The 19,388-nt window shown below is 36.1% G+C and overlaps 1 protein-coding gene across 1 annotated transcript in view; it reads left to right on the top strand.

Annotated features, from left to right (window-relative positions):
* LOC117410621 (glutamate receptor ionotropic, kainate 2) overlaps positions 1–19,388 on the top strand; it is a gene marked incomplete in the record, with an annotated part of 207,397 nt that overhangs the window by 62,828 nt on the left and 125,181 nt on the right. The window contains 3 exon segments of the mRNA XM_059025657.1: positions 2,779–2,960; positions 7,440–7,493; positions 11,494–11,667. Coding sequence (XP_058881640.1) covers positions 2,853–2,960; positions 7,440–7,493; positions 11,494–11,667 — 336 coding nt within the window.

The raw sequence follows: 19,388 nt of genomic DNA, 5'->3' as shown, positions 1-19,388 counted from the left end.
CCAGAGGGAACAGAAGGAGGCCTGATAACTAACCCTTATGAATTCTGTTTTATGCACCAGGCCAGTTTCATTAGTTTAATGACTAGATGTTTTAAAGGATGTTGTGTAGAAATATTTATTGATAATTGACTGTATATGTTTTATACTATATATCAGGACTTTTACTTTGTAAAGTAGACAAATGTTTAAGCTAATATCTTAATCACTACTGAGACTATACTATTTACTATTTATTTATTATGGGCAAACTGCATCTCAAAAGCATATTAATGGACATGCAAAAACTAGCATTTCAATACTCATTCTCAATGTCTCCCAAACCACAAGGGTTTGTTCCAGGAATGATTGATTGCTGCTAGGATTGTGCCACCTGTAAGCTATTATGGTCCATTACATAAAGCCGCAGTTTATCTTTTTTTTTTTTTTTTTTTTTTTTTTTAAACCCAGGTCACGCTTGTGCAGTCTGAGCTTTTTCTGTATTGCATTATGCTATTCATAAGCTCAGTTGCCTTTGAGAACAGAACACTACTATACAGTAACTTCACAGTCCATACTTTGAACCAACACTCTTAACCCTTTAGTACCTGCAATCATTTTACTGTTATTTAATTAACCTTACATAATTCATAACAATTATTGTTGAAGAGCAGCTCCTAAACTCAGGTGAAAGCAACTTAACATACGGTAGACTTAATGCATTCCTTTGTTTAAACACAGTATTTGAGCAATTGCAATAAGAATCTCTCAGAGTGACTGCAAATATCATTAAAATAGGTTAGATGACAGTAAAATAAAAGTTGAAACTACAAATCAGTGTGTGTCTCCCCCCCCAGGATGATTTTTTGACCCCCTCCCTTTAACATCTCGAATAAAAACAGAATGTGCATTGAAAGACAGTGTATGTTTGCACTCTAAGGTGATTTGTGAGTGGATTCATGTTACAGCTGGTTGCTTTTATTGAAACAACAGGATGGTGCAGGGGGCCAGGCAATCAGCTTGCTAGTTATACCTTAGTTCAAGTTGTGCTCTTCCATCCTCCCCTCTGCCACCTCTGTAACTACATCTCCCTCTGGGGGGCAGGGAAAGCAAGCTTCCCAGCCTTGAAGGCCTGGCAGCGCTGGCCTCACCTCTGCGAGGACTGTTCTCAGCGAGCCAGAGTGGAACCCCCAGCCAAAAATGTAAGACAACCAGTACAGAAGTGCAAACCAATCGACCCCACCACAGACACTGCTCCTGTTCAGTGAATGTGCTATAGGTTGTAAGTCATATTTTTCTGTGAGTTGAGTGTACCAAATTTTGTGAGCGTTTTTCAGATGCTTTTGGCATATCATAATCCATATAGCTAAACAGAAAAAAGGTTTTGAATTGGTGTGACAATTTTTCAGATTTCAAAATAAATATGCATGACTCACTAAGCTGACAATTATGCTCCTCATACTGCAATTGTTGTATTTAAAACATATAACTGCACACTGGGAACAGACACCCACTCTCTTCACCAACTTTTCTATTCATAAGGTACTGTTTATTAGTGAGCTGCTAGAGCAACACATGTGGGTAATTCGCTATGACTTTACTTCACTGTATTCCTTGGGGGTGGCTTCATCATAAACAGTTCTTACATATAATTAATATTCTTTAGAAGCAGGATTATAAATAAGTGACATGATTGCAAGTCATATATAAATAAGTAACTGTATAAATTTATTGAAGTGCACAACAGGTAAGATGTATGTAATTAAGTTAGCTACAATCGCTTTAAACATGTTAATAAAGACCTCTTTCCCTCTTATTTTTATTGTAGTGATGTTAATGATGTCATTAAATCACTCCTGATAAAGAATACACCAGCAGGAATAATACCTTAACATCTAAAAATGGAATAACACTGTCAATCGCTAATTGGATACATTCCTTAGACAGGGTTGTATAGATGTGTCCCTATAATAACAACAATCATTCTTAAAAGTTTGTTGTATGTACCAGTGAAAAGCACAAGATTAAAACTGTAATAGCATTGCAATGGTATTTATACCAGTTCTAATGCTCATTCTCACCTATTTCAAATCAAGGCATTCAAATCAATGGCTTATATTCAAAATAATCTAATGTATTCATAGCTTTATTATTCAAATGGAATCACATGAAATTATTTAAGAAAAAAAAGTTCATTTTACAGATGGTTGTGAGAAATTATTATTATTTTTTATTTCTTAGCAGACGCCCTTATCCAGGGCGACTTACAATTTTTACAAGATATCACATTATTTCACATTATACAGATATCACATTATTTTTACATACAATTACCCATTTAAACAGTTTGGTTTTTACTGGAGCAATCTAGGTAAAGTACCTTGCTCAAGGGTACAACAGCAGTGTCCCTCACCGGGGATTGAACCCACAATCCTCCGGTCAAGAGTGCAGAGCTCTAACCACTACTCCACACTGCTGCCCCTAATTGAGAGTTGAACCCCAACCATGGCTGTGTAAACTGGCAGAAAAGTCCATCTTCCTTGGAGACTTGCGAATTGTCACCACAGCTCAGAAGGTACAAGGAACTATGTATCACATTACATAGTATACTTGACAAGAGGGATTGAAGTCTGCTAATTGCAGATATTGTGATCAGCAATTTCTTTACAAGGTCAATATATATATATATATATATATATATATATATATATATATATATATATATATATATATATATATATATATACATATAATATTTATTTGTTTTTTACATTTCTTATCTTTTTTTTTTAATCTCACAAGGTCTCATTCGATTACAAGAGCTCATCAAGGCCCCATCGCGCTACAACATTCGACTGAAAATCCGGCAGTTACCAATGGACACAAAGGATGCCAAGCCTTTGCTGAAGGAAATGAAAAGAGGAAAAGAGTTCCATGTAATATTTGACTGTGGTCATGAAATGGCAGCTGGTATATTAAAGCAGGTGATTATCTGGTATTATGTTTATGATGTTTGTTTATTTTTACTTTTATGCTTATTGCTTTGGAATAAAGCCTTCATTAGATTTGGATGTGAACAAGACAACCTGACTTAATCCTTAGATGACACGTTCTTGCCATTTGACATACAAATATATATATCAGCAGTTCTATTATAAAAGGTTTTGGCTTTTGCTTTGTCACTTGATATTATACTATGAAGTGGGATTTAAGAAACATTTTAAATTTATTCGTTCAGGTTTAGAGTTCACATTTATTTCCAGAAAAAAAAGTGAGGTTAAATTTGTAATCTCTTTATTTTGTTCAGTTTTACAAAAACAATATAAAACATGAATTTATTTCTATTCATTGTGGTCAGTCAGAGCTTATTATTATAGCTCCCATCTCCCTTTCAAGCAGGAGCTGTGCAACAGACAGCCCAACTTTTTTCCATACTTGTAATTGTCTGTACTTCAGATATGGCTCCAGTATCCCCCCAGAATATATATTGGTCATTTGGTCAGCACTGAAATCAAACCAAAAGCTTATTAGGAATATACAAAATACATTACAAATATGCCGAAAAAACCTGCTACTTATTTTGGTAGCAAAAATTATTTGTGTAGCCATGACTATTTATACCAGTTTACTGCTTTCTTCCCATCGGTTAAAAATAAACGCACCAGACAAACTGATTAGGAATACATTTATAGAAAGAACATTTATAGGGTAATTACCTGTTTTTACCTGGTAACAGATGTACAATTACATGGGAAAGAGAAACATGTTAACTGATGTAATTACATGGTAGCACCACTGCACATGTAATTAATATGTAATTATACACTTATTCCACAAGTATTTACCATATAAGAAAACATTGACAATTACCCAGTTATTATCATGCTATTACATAGTAATGTATGCCCTTGTAAAAACTGGCCTATAGTCTTGCTGCTTCTATTTAGGGGAATGTGGAGGTATTATATTACTTATATACAGTACCTTCTTTATCCAGGGTCAGAGCTTGGAGATATAAATCACAGAGAGACATAGGTGGCAAGCAAGTGCATTCTTTATTCAATCACAGATTACAGCTCTCAACCGATAACTTTAGGGTTACAGTCATTTTCCCTAATTCTTTCTTCCCTAAGTCCATATCTTTTCTAATTCCACCTATCAATACCTTGCAGTACTTTCAAAGTTTGACAACACGGTTAACGATTTAGGTAAGGAAATGGATATGAGAACGGAGACTGCTTTGCAAAGGACTAGGTCAAGATCTGCAGTTAGCAAAGACATGGAGCTCCAGGTTTTTGTCTGTGGCTGGAGCAAAGTGACAATGGTTAGGGGTTTGAAGATTCATCAAGGGAGAATGAAAGACTTGAGGGAGAAGGGACAAGGGCCTTGTATTGATCAGTACTTTTTAAGAAGTCAGTCAAGTCAGTCAGAAAGCAAACCACAGTTCACAGGATATCAGCACCCCTGTCATAGATGAGAGAAGGACTTGCATAAACACAACTAGTGATGAACCTAATGTCCTTGTGAACCCTATCAGATGAACCAGTGTAAGAGAGAAAAGAAACTCAACTGGCACAAGCCTGGAGTTAAATGGCCAAGAGCTTCTGAGAAAACAGAGTGGGACACCGTAACACGGATCTCTGTTTTGCATTGGAAAGGTTAGGTGGAACAGTAAAAAAAGAAGCTGGATAAATTTGGGGATACCATCTACGCATATGTAAGCGAGAGGTTTGGTTGAAAAAAGAAAGGAGAAAGTACAAACTATTCCTGGAAAGTCTAGACAGCAGCAGGAGATTGAGTGCTTAGTTAGAGAAAGGAGGCAGCTGAGGAAGCAATAGAGAGGAGCAGAACAAAGTCAGAAGGAGGCACTCAATCTCTTACAAAGGGTCATAAAAGTTAAGCTTGCAGCATTGCGCAGAGCTTAGCACCTACGGAAACGCTGCAAAAAGGAGTGTGTGAAAATTAACTTTTTAACAGATAGTCATGGCTTCACAGTACTTTCAAGTACCGTATTCCTTTGAATTTAAGACACCGTTTTTTAACCATGTTTTGCTTCTCAAAAATAGCCTGTGTCTTAAATTCGAGTACAGTGATGCATGTATTAAAATCGCCAACAAAAGACGTGGCTATCCGAGTACACAAACAGCAACGTCATTGACTGCCAAGGAAAGACAACAAAAGTGTCTGCCCGAATAAAACAAACCAAGCTTCCTGAGGAATTCCAAGAGAAACATTTACAATTTCATAATTTCTAACAAACAGTACCAGCTTGGACAGATCGGAAATGCTGATCAGACCCCCGTATTTTTTGACATACCAAGCAATGTTCAGTGCTGTTGTGGTTGATGGGTTGCATGTTGCCTGGTGCCGTGGAGTGTTATGTCGTACTTGCTGTTGCCAGGATGTGTGATTCCGTAAGTGAGTGGTGGTTTGTGTACGACAGAGACACCATCTTAAGTATTATACAGTGCACAACACAATAAACAAGCTCCGTGATTAATCTACAACTGTTTTGTCTCAGGTTTGTACGATACAATAGCGTAATTGAGGTTGTATCTTTGTAAATGCATATTCATTTGATGTTTTATTTTTTCCTCAAATTGAGGGTGGTAAATATGGGCTGCATCTTAAATTCGAGGGTGTCTTAAATTCGAAGGAATATGGTACATATACACCTTCTTATTACAATGGATTACACTGTCTTTTTTATGATGTTTTATTAGGAAAAGTATTCAGCTAGCCAGTGATGATAGGTGACCTTCATTATTTAACTTGCTTTTTTGCAATTGATAAAAGGCTCATAACTGCTTGGTTGAATCATGTTATTTTTAATATTTAAACATGCCTTTGGGCAGGAAATATGAATGCTTTTAATTAAGTAAATTAAAATTAATTAATTTAATTAAACATTGTAAAATACAATATCCATTTTTTTTCCCCAGCCTAATTGAAACTTAACATCCAAAAAGTATTTGAAAGTAAGATTTTCTTTTCTTCAAATAAAATTAAGTAACCAAAGGGTCCAGCATATTAACAAAAATGCATTACTATTCTAAAGCAGAACCCGACTTTCCACCCAGAATTAAAGACAAGAGATGTTATAGTCCTGACAATAGATGAGTCACTGTCAGCTTTTTAAAGGAAGGTTTCATTTGCCAGTCAGGTTTTACTTTTTCTCAAAATTAATTCAATCTTCAAATAAACAGATAATTCCTTTCTCGTGTAGAACTAATTCCTTCCTATAGTTTGTGTTTGGTTATGGAAAATTAAAGAATTTAATTTAAAATATCCCTTTTTAATCATTTGGACTGTTTCTCATAGAAATGATAGTTTTACCAAATTGTTTTTACACTAGATGGTATTGAGATTGATGGCCTTGGCCATTGATATAATAATAAGATCCCTTGGCTCACTGCCTATAGATAAATGGGTGTGGATTGTCAACTTGGACAGAAAGGTAAACTAACTCAGAAGACCATTCCAAATGATTGCAAACAGAGTGAGAAACCTGGGAAAACAAGAGACATTTTACAGTGGTTTCTGTCTTATTTTTTAAGAAAACAGTATATAAAAAATATTGGAGCAGGCTAGAAAGTACACAGTTAGAATGCCTTGTTTATTGTGCATGTATGCTTAGATTAATATCCATTTTAGCTAGTGAACAGTTAATGTTAATATCATCTGGAAAATTTAGCAACAGAGTGTTCATTAGTATATGGGTGAGAAAATCGGTCTCCTCCCACGTTAACGATAATGTAGATTATTTATATATTATAACATTAAAAAATGATAAGTACCAACAAATCCTAAAACATTGAATGTACAAAGATAGGAATGCAAGAGCTATAATATGTAACTTGTTTTGGTTTTACATATTTTGATCTTTTAGAACTGATTCAGATATGAGTGGGTTTGAACCATGGTGAGGTTGCCTGGAGCTTTGTGGCATTATCACTGTTTCACCGAGTAATGCTTTGGCAAATTATAAAAGCATTTGGAATAGAAAACACTGAATAGAGCAGATACAAACCTTGGAGCCAAGAACTTTTCAAAATGCTTTTTAAATGTATTAGTGTTAGCTTTCTGGTTCACTAGAGCATGTACAAACTTTTTCTACATGAGACTTTGCTGATGATGACATTTTGTGTAGGTTTTCAGGTACTGTGGGTTGCTCCATGCACTGTACTGTATATATTTGTAGCCATGAAGCCTTACTTTCCCATGCATATAAACATATAAGAATGAATGTTCTTGCCAAACACTTGTACACCTTGTATCTGACTCATAAAATTCAATACAATTTAAACTGCTGTAATTGAATTTATTTTGATTAATTTGAGACTCATCTTAATGCCATTGCCTTATCACTGCTGTGCTGTGCTTTCCTTTGTAAGGTGTTATGTGGAGGTGAGACAAATTGCTAAAAGCTTATCGGTCTATCTTTTTTCTTTTAATTCTCATAGGCATTAGCTATGGGAATGATGACAGAATATTACCATTACATTTTCACAACACTGGTAAGTGATTTATAAAATTATATTATTTAGATTTCCTTAAATTGATCAAGTTAATCTCTGACTGAAACGATTCCTGTTCTGTTTATGTTCATGCTATATGGTATGAACCTAAAACAAATGATGCTTTGTCCCAATTGTCAATAATATGGAATGTCAATGCCATAATCATGAAAACACTTTCAAATGACTTTCATTTGGTTAGTAACAAACTGCAACAGCAGGAGCATCATATGGCTTATTCCTGCACCAGCTTCCTATTTCTCCTTCACATATAGTCAGGGCTGTGAGTGAGTAGTGTACTTCAATGCACTAAATTGGGAACAACCCACATTTCAACATGCCCCCCCCCCCCCCCCCCTCATTCTTGATTTTAGTCCTCCTAAAATTGCAGCATGATATAATTGCTTTATTAAGTGAACACAAACCCATTATACACTGTGGGGCCCTGTGTTTTTCAGTGTAGAATAATGAACTATTAATAACAAGTATACCAGACAGATAGAGCATAAATGAAGGGGTAAAATGTGTATTAAGCATAGCATTATGTAATTTAACCACATTCTTATCTAAAAAAAAACAACCTTCACAAAATGATTTACAGACTGCATTTGACTCCAAAATATCATTCCATTAGCTTCCCTAAACCATCAAAATAAACCTTTTGAGACTTGTGGCATAACTGTAGATATGTGGTGCAGTTAGAAAATGTGGATAAAACGCAAGATGATCTCATCTGTCATATGACAGTTGACATCTGCAGTATGTGAATGTACAGTGTAGCGTCAATTAGTCCCCATATTGTGAGATGCTGTCAGAACCACCTGACCAAAGAGACTTTTATGTCTCACTGTTTTAGACAGCTCTTTTTTAAAAAAGAAAAGCAACTATTACAACTATCCCTTTCTAATGCTATACTGAAAGTTCCCTTCTATCCTGGAAAACGGGACAGTTTTTTTGTTATTCTCTGCAGCCAGCACTTACTACAAACGTATAAAGATGCTATGGTGTAAAACCTCTTTTGCTAACAGGTTCCCTTTTGTTACAAACTCTTTACAGGGTGTCGTCTTCTCCTCTAAGACATACAAGATAGGTGAAACAAATGAGAATTATATTTCACACATTTTAAAATGAAATAAGAGTGAAAATTATTTTTAAATGAAACGCCTCTTTGTTCTTGAATTCCTGTTACCTTGGAAACTATGTTGTGTTTCTGAAAGGGGAATCCACCCACTAATCGCATATGTAATCAAACTGCTCCTTTAAATAGCCCTCTCGTCTACACCTCCTTGCCATTTCTTTGTTTGGTCCTCCTCCTCCTCTGCCTTCCACTTGCAGCGTGCCTTGTCTAGGGGGAAGGTTACCCAGAGTGCCACTTGTCCTGCCCGCTAGCATTAGTTGTCATTCAATCAATATACATTTACATCATAGTTCAGGCAGCGTATTGGGGTGGCAATCGAGCTCCAATGAACAATTCAATCCTTGGAAATACATGTTTTATTTTTCAAATGATGGAAGATAATATACAGATGGAATGTTTTTCCAAATAATGGTTATATTTATAATTGCAAACTATGAGCCTAATTATTCTAATCTTCATTCCTTTCCAATTTTCTATACAGTACAGGATACTTCATACATAGTTACAATATAGTATACGTTATTTAAACACATTGTATCGTCTTTGAGTGATATTTGTTTTTTTAAATTAAATGAGGTTTATTTAAGGTTCTCATTTTTTCCCCCTACACACAATTATGAATTAGATATACAGTATATATATCAGTGGCGACTGGTGGCCAAAAGAAATGGGGAGGCAGAAAAAAGGCAGAGTGCTTGGGGTTCCTCTTAAGCCCCCAGCAACAGTAGAATTGTATTATTGTATTTTGACTGACAACCTTCTTCTTCTTCTTCTTCTTCTTCTTCTTCTTCGATTCTCAGTTCTCAGATCACGTGCTAATGGTAGTACTGTGGTTAATATCAGATAGGAGTTTATAATGGAGCCTTCTATATATACAGTATATATATATATATATATATATATATATATATATATATATATATATATATATATATATATATACAGTACTGTGCAAAAGTTTTAGGCAGGTGTGAAAAAATGCTGTAAAGTAAGAATGCTTTCAAAAATAGACATGTTAATAGATTATATTTATCAATTAACTAAATGCAAAGTGAGTGAACAGAAGAAAAATCTAAATCAAATCCATATTTGGTGTGACCACCCTTTGCCTTCAAAACAGCATCAATTCTTCTAGGTACACTTGCACAAACTCAGGGATTTTGTAGGCATATAGTCAGGTGTATGATTAAACAATTATACCAAACAGGTGCTAATGATCGTCAATTCAATATGTAGGTTGAAACACAATCATTAACTGAAACAGAAACAGCTGTGTAGGAGGAATAAAACTGGGTGAGGAACAGCCAAACTCAGCTAACAAGGTGAGGTTGCTGAAGACAGTTTACTGTCAAAAGTCATACACCATGGCAAGACTGAGCACAGCAACAAGACACAAGGTAGTTATACTGCATCAGCAAGGTCTCTCCCAGGCAGAAATTTCAAGGCAGACAGGGGTTTCCAGATGTGCTGTCCAAGCTCTTTTGAAGAAGCACAAAGAAACGGGCAACGTTGAGGACCGTAGACGCAGTGGTCTGCCAAGGAAACTTACTGCAGCAGATGAAAGACACATCATGGTTAGTTCCCTTCGCAATCGGAAGATGTCCAGCAGTGCCATCAGCTCAGAATTGGCAGAAAACAGTGTACACCCATCTACTGTCTGGAGAAGTCTGGTCAGAAGTGGCCTTCATGGAAGACTTGTGGCCAAAAAGCCATACCTCCGACGTGGAAACAAGGCCAAGTGACTCAACTATGCACGAAAACACAGGAACTGGGGTGCAGAAAAATGGCAGCAGGTGCTCTGGACTGATGAGTCAAAATTTGAAATATTTGGCTGTAGCAGAAGGCAGTTTGTTCGCCGAAGGGCTGGAGAGCGGTACACGAATGAGTGTCTGCAGGCAACAGTGAAGCATGGTGGAGGTTCCTTGCAAGTTTGGGGCTGCATTTCTGCAAATGGAGTTGGGGATTTGGTCAGAATTAATGGTCTCCTCAATGCTGAGAAGTACAGGCAGATACTTATCCATCATGCAATACCATCAGGGAGGCATCTGATTGGCCCCAAATTTATTCTGCAGCATGACAACGACCCCAAACATACAGCGAAAGTCATTAAGAACTATCTTCAGCGTAAAGAAGAACAAGGAGTCCTGGAAGTGATGGTATGGCCCCCACAGAGCCCTGATCTCAACATCATCGAGTCTGTCTGGGATTACATGAAGAGAGAGAAGCAACTGAGGCTGCCTAAATCCACAGAAGAACTGTGGTTAGTTCTCGAAGATGTTTGGGCCAACCTACCTGCCAAGTTCCTTCAAAAACTGTGTGCAAGTGTACCTAGAAGAATTGATGCTGTTTTGAAGGCAAAGGGTGGTCACACCAAATATTGATTTGATGTAGATTTTTCTTCTGTTCACTCACTTTGCATTTTGTTAATTGATAAATATAAACTATTAACATGTCTATTTTTGAAAGCATTCTTACTTTACAGCATTTTTTCACACCTGCCTAAAACTTTTGCACAGTACTGTGTGTGTATATATATATATATATATATATATATATATATATATATATATATATATATATATATATATATGGTGTATATAATAAGGTGATTATAAAGTAAGTTTACCACATGAGATATGGTGCACTGATGTGGTAAACTTACTTTGCAATTAGGAAATGTCACATTAAAGACTAATGAAAGGATAACGTAGCACTGAAATGTTTATCTGCCCTCAGCTAACACTTCTTCGCAGCATTTCAGATAGAGTTTCTTGAGATACAATTGTGTCCCCAGGGTATTTCCAGCACTTAATTAAGAATCAACACACACAACTTGCCTTTACACCAGCAAATCTCTTGCAGGACCTCTTTGCCCTTGATGTGGAGCCTTACCGCTACAGTGGTGTTAACATGACAGGATTCCGAATCTTAAACACAGAAAACACCCAAGTATCTTCAATAATTGAGAAGTGGTCGATGGAGCGGCTTCAAGCGCCTCCCAAACCAGACTCAGGTTTGCTGGATGGATTTATGACGGTATGAGTACAGACTTGGAAAACCACTGCATGTATTTGCTTCTGTTTTTTTAATTGATGCTGCTTTGCATTAAGCAATATACACAGTATTACACACTTATATACCGGGAACCTTACGTGTCATTAATGTATGGCTGGTTAAAAAAATACAAAAAGTGAAAAAAAAAATCTAAATGTATTTTCTAAAACCTGAAACCAGATTTAATGTATAATTAAATGTGGGTTCAAATGTGGGTATGTAAAACACATGAAAGAGATGCACTTCATTGTTGTTAGAATAGTCCAATAATAAAGTCGAATGCAAAGGATTCTGTTTTGATTGAAGTGCATCTGTGACAGGTTTGCTTATTTATGTGTTTGCTGGAGGAGGAATTCTTAACAAGAATTAACTTTTCTGTTTAAATGTTCGCTGGTGGAAATGTGGGCAGTAATAGTAGACCCTTCATTTAATGCTCCCTTTCACTGGGAATGCAGCCAAATATGAACTAGTTAGTATTCAAACGAAGACTAAAATTAGGATCCCATTTTAGGCCACCTGCCAAAACAATTGTTTGGGTGATAAAATTGCTTTGCACTGCACTGGTCTGATTCCAGTTTGAGTTTGGCGAGCAGTGATCTTGTTTTGCATGCTTTAAAGTGAGCCAATGATCTCAGTTGTTTAGCAATACATCCCTTGATTAGCGGGTATACCACTTTTCTTTGAATCCTTTTGTGCTGTGTGTTTGTTTGGTTAAGGCGATGTGTTTGAAGTTCTGTATGAAAATTCAAATTCATTTTTGCTTGGTGCAGCATGTAAGATTTGAGAATACTGTATTTAAAAATGTCTTATAAATTTGTGGTCAAATACTTCAACTTCATGAGGCAGTAATGCACAGCTGCTTAACCCTGAAACCAATCGTTATCCCTTGATCACTAGTGGGATATAGTGGAGCTGTCCATAAAATTATAATAATATTTGTAACCGTAAAAAGAAAATAAAAACAGCTTGCCTGAGGTTGTTTTTTTTTTATAATTTTTTTTTATACCTTCGATATATATTTATTCCTTGTTGTAAATCTGGCTTAGCATTTGCACTTGCTTCAAAAATGTCCCTTAAGAGTCAAAGAGTTTTTACACAGTAAAGTTAAGCAATAAGGCATGAGAGGGCATTGTTTGTGCTGGATATTGTCACTTCTTTGTGTATTGCAACAAACCAAACAATTACACTATCCAGCACAAACCATGCCCTCAAGTGCCATATTGCTTTAATAAAATTGATTTATAAATCTTTTTTTTTTTTTTTTTAAAGAAAGGAGTAATGTATATAGTTTCTAAAGATGTATTCTCATTTTGAACATAAAATATTCCCTAACATACATAATACTCAGGTAAAACATTTGCATTTCAATATATGCAATTGTTTTTAAAAATAAAGACTTGAAAATAACTATAAAAACCTTGCTTAGTATTTCAGTTCATGTTTTATAGAGATTAATGTGTTGCTACTAATTGAACCCATATTGTAGTAACTGTCAATTGCTGCAGAAGGAGGCACTTAAGTACAGGAAGTGGTTTTGCTTTTATCCAGTCTTGTTTGGTTATTTGGCAATGGCGTGAAGTGTTCCTCCGACAACAAGAAAGCACTTGCTCCAGTGCTTTCTATTTTCTCATGAGGGAGCCCAGTAACTCTGCAGGTAGGTCTTGGATCTGTGACCGCTGACGGACATCATTTCTCTTGCTTGCAATCCAGCGTTGGACAGCTTGTGTATTAAGGTACTGCTGATGCTATGATTAGTGTACGTTTCTGAGATGCCTGCGTTTCTGCATATTCTGGGAAACATTGTTGCCAGGTAATTCACTCCCATTGGCTCTAGCGTATACCATCTAGCTCAAGAGTTTAAGGTACTTTGTTTTGCTTTATTGGGATAAAGATAAAAGGCAGACTTTACAAAAGTTTTCATAAGTGTCTGTTTATTCCAGTACAGAGCCCCACATACAGTAGCTGCTTGTTCCGTATTGCTCACTTTTACAATTTATGACTGTGCCATAAAAATCTCTAAGGATATCATTCACCTCTTTTTTTGTAATTAAGTCAAGTAAAAAAAAAATCAGAAAGCCAGTCGTTAAAGATTTGAACTGCTCAATTGGTTTGTTTAGTGGTATTCATTTTATTTCAAGGGCAAAAGAAATAAAACAAATATTTAGGCCACTACACAATGCACTCCATGCTCTCATTCACTGTGGAGAAAACAGCAAGGAAAAAGGCCACAAAATCAATACAATACTATGCCTACTATGGCTACTAATAATACAGTTTAACTATTTTCTTCTTATTACACAGGATAATCACAACGTCATGAAACAGCAATTCAAATCCATACATAGCAACCAAAGAAAACTATAACAAAAGTAACACAGCAAGCAACACAGGCTAGCCCTACACTGTTCATTGTTCACTGTTGGAACAACTTCATTTTGACTAGTTAAGTAATTTAGAGATAATTTGGAACAAAAACCTGAACACCCTGCAGCTCTCATGGACCAGAGCTGACCGTTCCTGATTTAATTGAACACATTAACTTGCTAAATTGATTAACAACTTACATTCTTCAGAAACTGATGATTAAGGGTTACCTATAAAACATGCTAGATTGTGGCTATCTAGGACCAGGTTTGGCCACTCCTGTAGTAGAGGTTGCATGCGGTTGCATTTTTGTAAATATGTTTATATATTTTTTATAATATACAAATGTTATTAATTATATCTGGCAGAATTGTGTTTTTAAATATGTGAGTTGTGCAATGTACCCACCTTGACCCCCACCGCTTTTACAGTTGTGCCTATTTGCTTGGTGCTGGCCAAGGTTGCCTCAGTGGTTTCTTGAAACTTGGCTTTAAGTTTGCAATATAAACCCTATGTGGGAAATGAACCCGAGACATGCTTCCAATGCAACTTGCAATGCAGACGCTCTAGCTTTCACTCCACAAAGTTTTGAGCATTACACTGACAGGAAACTACATTTCTTCAGAGATCAAGATCAGAATCTCAGAATGATGAGATGACTTGAAAAAAAAATCTCCAAAATGTAAAAAATAAGTCCTGAGAATTCTCAGGTGGCATCTTTCAAAATACTGCTTGTTTTCTCAATTAATCATGTATGTATAGCACTGACAGTAACACAATATGCTTGCAAACTGAAGGTTATAGTTTCAAATCCCACGAATGCCAGACACTTTTTTTTTTGCAGCAAAATGTTCCATTTAAAAACAGAAATAAATAATTTAATATAAATGTGGTATAGACATGACAATAAGTGTTTCATGTAATATACATATGCGTGGATAAAACTCCCTGGGGTCTTCAAAATTTGTATTTATTTTTTTTGCATGCGATGCATGCGACTAGTCCATTTTATCAATAGATCGTTTCATATAAATGATACACATGTCAAAATAAATGAGTTCCCTAGTATATTTCCATGTTGACAAAACAAGTTCATTGTCATTAAACCTGGATGTCCTGTAATATACATATGATGGATAAAAGTGCCAGGGGTCTGCAAAAATCTCCCTCCATCGCTTAGGCGGTCAACTCATCGTTGACACCCTAGCGCACAAATGGCCCAAAGTGTTTTTGTACGCTTTCCCGCCTATACTGCTGCTCCCAGCCTTTCTCGAAAAGGTCTGGTTCGAGAAGGCTTTGGTTCTCCTAGTGGCCCAGGAGAATCTGGTTCTCGGTCCTGTGCCAGCTTTTACAAGGCCAGCCCTGGGAGATCCCACTTCACCTGGATCTCCTCAGTCAGACGATAGGCACTCTTTGGCACCCAGAACCGAGCAGGTTCCAGCTATAGGTCTGGCCCCTGAAAGGGACCGCTGGTTAGCCCTAGGGCTATCAGATATGGTTGTGAGTACTTTGCAGAATGCTAGGGCAGATTCCACTAGATTGTTGTATGCCTACAAGTGGAAGATTTCCAGAATTGGTGTCTGTTTTAAGAGTCATGACCCAATCTCTTGCCCCATACCAGTTATCTTACAGTTTCTGCAAGAACTGCTTGATGCTGGTAGGTCACCTTCCACTTTGAAGGTGTATTTAGCAGCTATTTCTGCATGCCATGCCCCCGTGGATTCAATATCTCCGGGTGTGCATTTTTTGGCTACATGGTTTCTTAAAGGCGTGCAATGATTACGTCCTCCCATGAGGACTCTTCTCCCCAAATGGAACCTTGATGTTGTACTGGAGGCTCTCGCAAAGGCCCGTTTGAGTCCATACACTCCATAGAGTTGAAGTATCTGTCTATGAAGACAGCCTTCTTATGAAAATGCAGCCAAAACAAAGCGAAGAGACAAGCTTTATTTAAACGTGTACAAAAGTGCAAGACAAAAAATAAATAATTAATGAATACATGTATAAATACAAATCAGGATCTGTCAAAACAACTGGATACGTTGCACAAATTACATACTATTGCCGAACTTCAGCGAGATTAATAAACTATAGAGCCTTGATTCTGGAGTTTCATTTGGACATTTCTAGTAACAATTTGTATTTCATACTGTTAGTTCATAAATGGGATTTTTCAATGTAAATATTTGAGAATTTTCAAAAATGTACATTTTTGCATAACCTTTTCAAGAAGTACACTGTTAAAACCTATAAGCCTATATTATACACATTTTAGACACACTTAGTAAATACCTAGAAATGTTTCCTTAAAATGCATACACATTCTAACTTGCTGTTTCAAGTGGATATACAAGGGTATTGAAAATGCTGGTGTTGATAGTACATGTATTTTAATTGTGAGATCACATAAAGATTAAACAGTGTAAATCAAATTACAGACATATATTTCTCCATTACAGCACCACAAGGTGCAGCTATACAAGCCAGACATTTAACTGTTTAAAAAAAAAAATTACAAAGTGCTGATTAACCTTGTTATTTAAAGTATTTACACAATTCCAACAAGTGTTAAAAGAGAAATGGATGGATGCATTTTTAATGTAAATCATTGTGACACATTAATTTAAAAATGTCAAAGGGAGGAGCCCTTGCCTTTTCAAAATCACTCCAAACAAGTAATGTATTTCTCCCCTGTATTACTTTTCTTTTTTAATAGTTTTTTTATTTATTTATTTATTTATTTATTTATTTATTTATTTATTTTATTACCAAGATCCCAGAACTGGAGTATTTCAGTTATGGTCAGCATTTTTTTTTATTTAAAATATATTCTATATCACCATTTTATCTTCTACTCTACTGTATGTTGTTTGAAGACCTGCAAGGTATTTGAGACCCAGTATCTGACAGCCTGAGAGAAATATTTTATAGCGATCACCTGGATGGTGTCACTGTGCCACTGTTGGTGTCAGAGGGGTTGAAGCTTCAACATTTAAGAAGATTTCAATTAAAATCGGGAATTACCAAAGCAGCTAAGTCAGATAGCAACCGGGCGCTCTGTAGAACCTTTGCACTTCATTTTGTAGTCCAGGGTCCTTCTTCTAGAATGCAAGGGCAGAGGCTTAAATGGGATTCATTGGAAACCATTTTATGCAGGATAATTTCAAACACTGGTATGTGGGAATTCATTGTATATGCTCTAAGTAACAATGTTACCACTGCTAATTAACAAATGTCAGTAGCAGCCCAAGATTTTAGCTACTAAAGCCATGTTTTCATCTGCCACTGGGACTGACCTGTAACTTGAACCTGATTTGTTCATTTCCATTGACCTTTGTGAAATGTCTGATTTCAGATTGTATTGTAGATTGTAGACTGCAGATGAAACCGGCTGCAGTCTTAGTTTGATACTGGAACAAGATGAAATTGTGTTTCACAGACTCTTTCATGGTGAAGATAAAGCCATTAGACAGTTACTTTGTAAAATAAGAACTGGATCCACTTGCCCCTAAAGCGATAAACTGGGCTTTGATCCAAACTGGTAGGGGGCTATGACATTTTTTTGACTAAAGTATATAAAGAATTGTATATATTAGGGGTTGAAAAAAAAAAAAGACTGATATATCGTACACATTTTTGTATAAATGGTCTATATATATATATATATATATATATATATATATATATATATATATATATGCGTCTCCCTGTTGCAAGTCTGTTTGCAAGTACAATATAGTCTTTCTAGCATACTGTCACAATGACAATTAAAATCCATAGAAACAGGTAGTTTGGTTTCCTTATTAATCATTTAGTTTCATTTTCACCTTTGTCCTTGTGCATCTTAATATTCCTTGGGATATTCTGCCCCAAGCCAAAGCTTAACATGTATAATAAAAATAACCTAACAAGCTCTGCAGCGTCATTAACATAATTTCTTTTCTTGCTGATTGCTTCACCTTCCGACTAATTTCAACACTTTAATCTTTAGCAGATTAATCTCCATCTTGACTGTTTTGAGCCCTAAATCTGTTTTTTAGTACTTATTTTGTCAGTTCGTTAAAACGTGCACAGTGAAGCATTTTCTAAGTATTCAAGGTCAGTAATAATAAGGAAAACGCTCTCTGGCAGCATTAGTAACATAAAGTGTATTAATTTCTGAAGTGTAATCATGCATTTAGAATTGGGCAGTTCCTCTGCCCTATTCATTTTATCTGTACATATAAATTAACTTCAGATGCATGTTTTTCACACTACAAATGTTGAAGGCGTTCATTCCAGCACTGGGCAGCAAATTTAGGAGTGAGTACTTCGTAAAACTTGTTGCCTTTTATGTAACACCTGGAAATATTTGCTCTATATTACAAGGGGTTGTAGCATCCCCAGCATGTTTGAGGTAATTAATAGAAAGCACACTATAATTATATATTTGTTACTGGCTCTGTGGTTCAATAAAATATACAGTATGCCTCTTACTTCATTGTGGTATTATGATAGGGAGGCTTTTGGAAAATGGAAAAGCCATTTTTATTTATTGTATTTGACTTGTGATTGATAGCTGATTTTTTATGATACTTATTCTGTCTGGCATAGACTGTCCCTGGGGAGAGGAAACGGGCAGGTACCTATAACCTGTCCTGCCAGTCTTATCTAATCTTTGTCACAGTCAGCTAGAGTTCTTGGCTTAGGCTCCCTGGGTATCCAGAGTAGCAAGTCAGGATTTCATGTAATCTCACAACCTGTAGTGGCTTGAGACCTACAGAATATGCATGACCACATGCAGTACATATATATGATTTGATCAGCTATGGGTAGGCTTTGTTTAGATTTGCTTAGTTTAGCTACAAATCTGAACTAAATTCAATGGAGAAAAAAGGAATCAGTTATTTTAGCACATTATTTCCTGTGGAATTACAATAAAGGCAACATCTACCATATTGGCCCTTTGGGACATTGCCAGTAAAGTGCTGCTTGGCCTCTAAACCACATAAAATACAGTATATGAGATCTAGAGCAGTTTGCTCTTACTTATTTGGCTTTAAAATGTAAGGAGCAAATATTTTTATAAGGGGTATGACACTGGGCATTCGGAGAATAGTAAATGCCTCAGAAGATAATATTAAAGCAGTGTGATCACTGTCTGAATGGAAATCAGTGCCAGAAATGCATTATAAGGCACTTCTGGATTAGCAGTGTCCACTTATAGTGATGGTGTGTCTGTCCATCCATAGTACATACAAGTATTGAGCAAGCTGTATTTTATTCAGAAAGTATAAAAAAGAATCAGGCGACCCTAATAAACTTACGATAACTTTCAAGTACAAAATATAACCATTACT

Source organism: Acipenser ruthenus, chromosome 6, assembly GCF_902713425.1.
Source record: "Acipenser ruthenus chromosome 6, fAciRut3.2 maternal haplotype, whole genome shotgun sequence".
Lineage (NCBI taxonomy): Eukaryota > Metazoa > Chordata > Actinopteri > Acipenseriformes > Acipenseridae > Acipenser > Acipenser ruthenus.
This window is presented reverse-complemented; position numbering and strand designations above follow the sequence as displayed.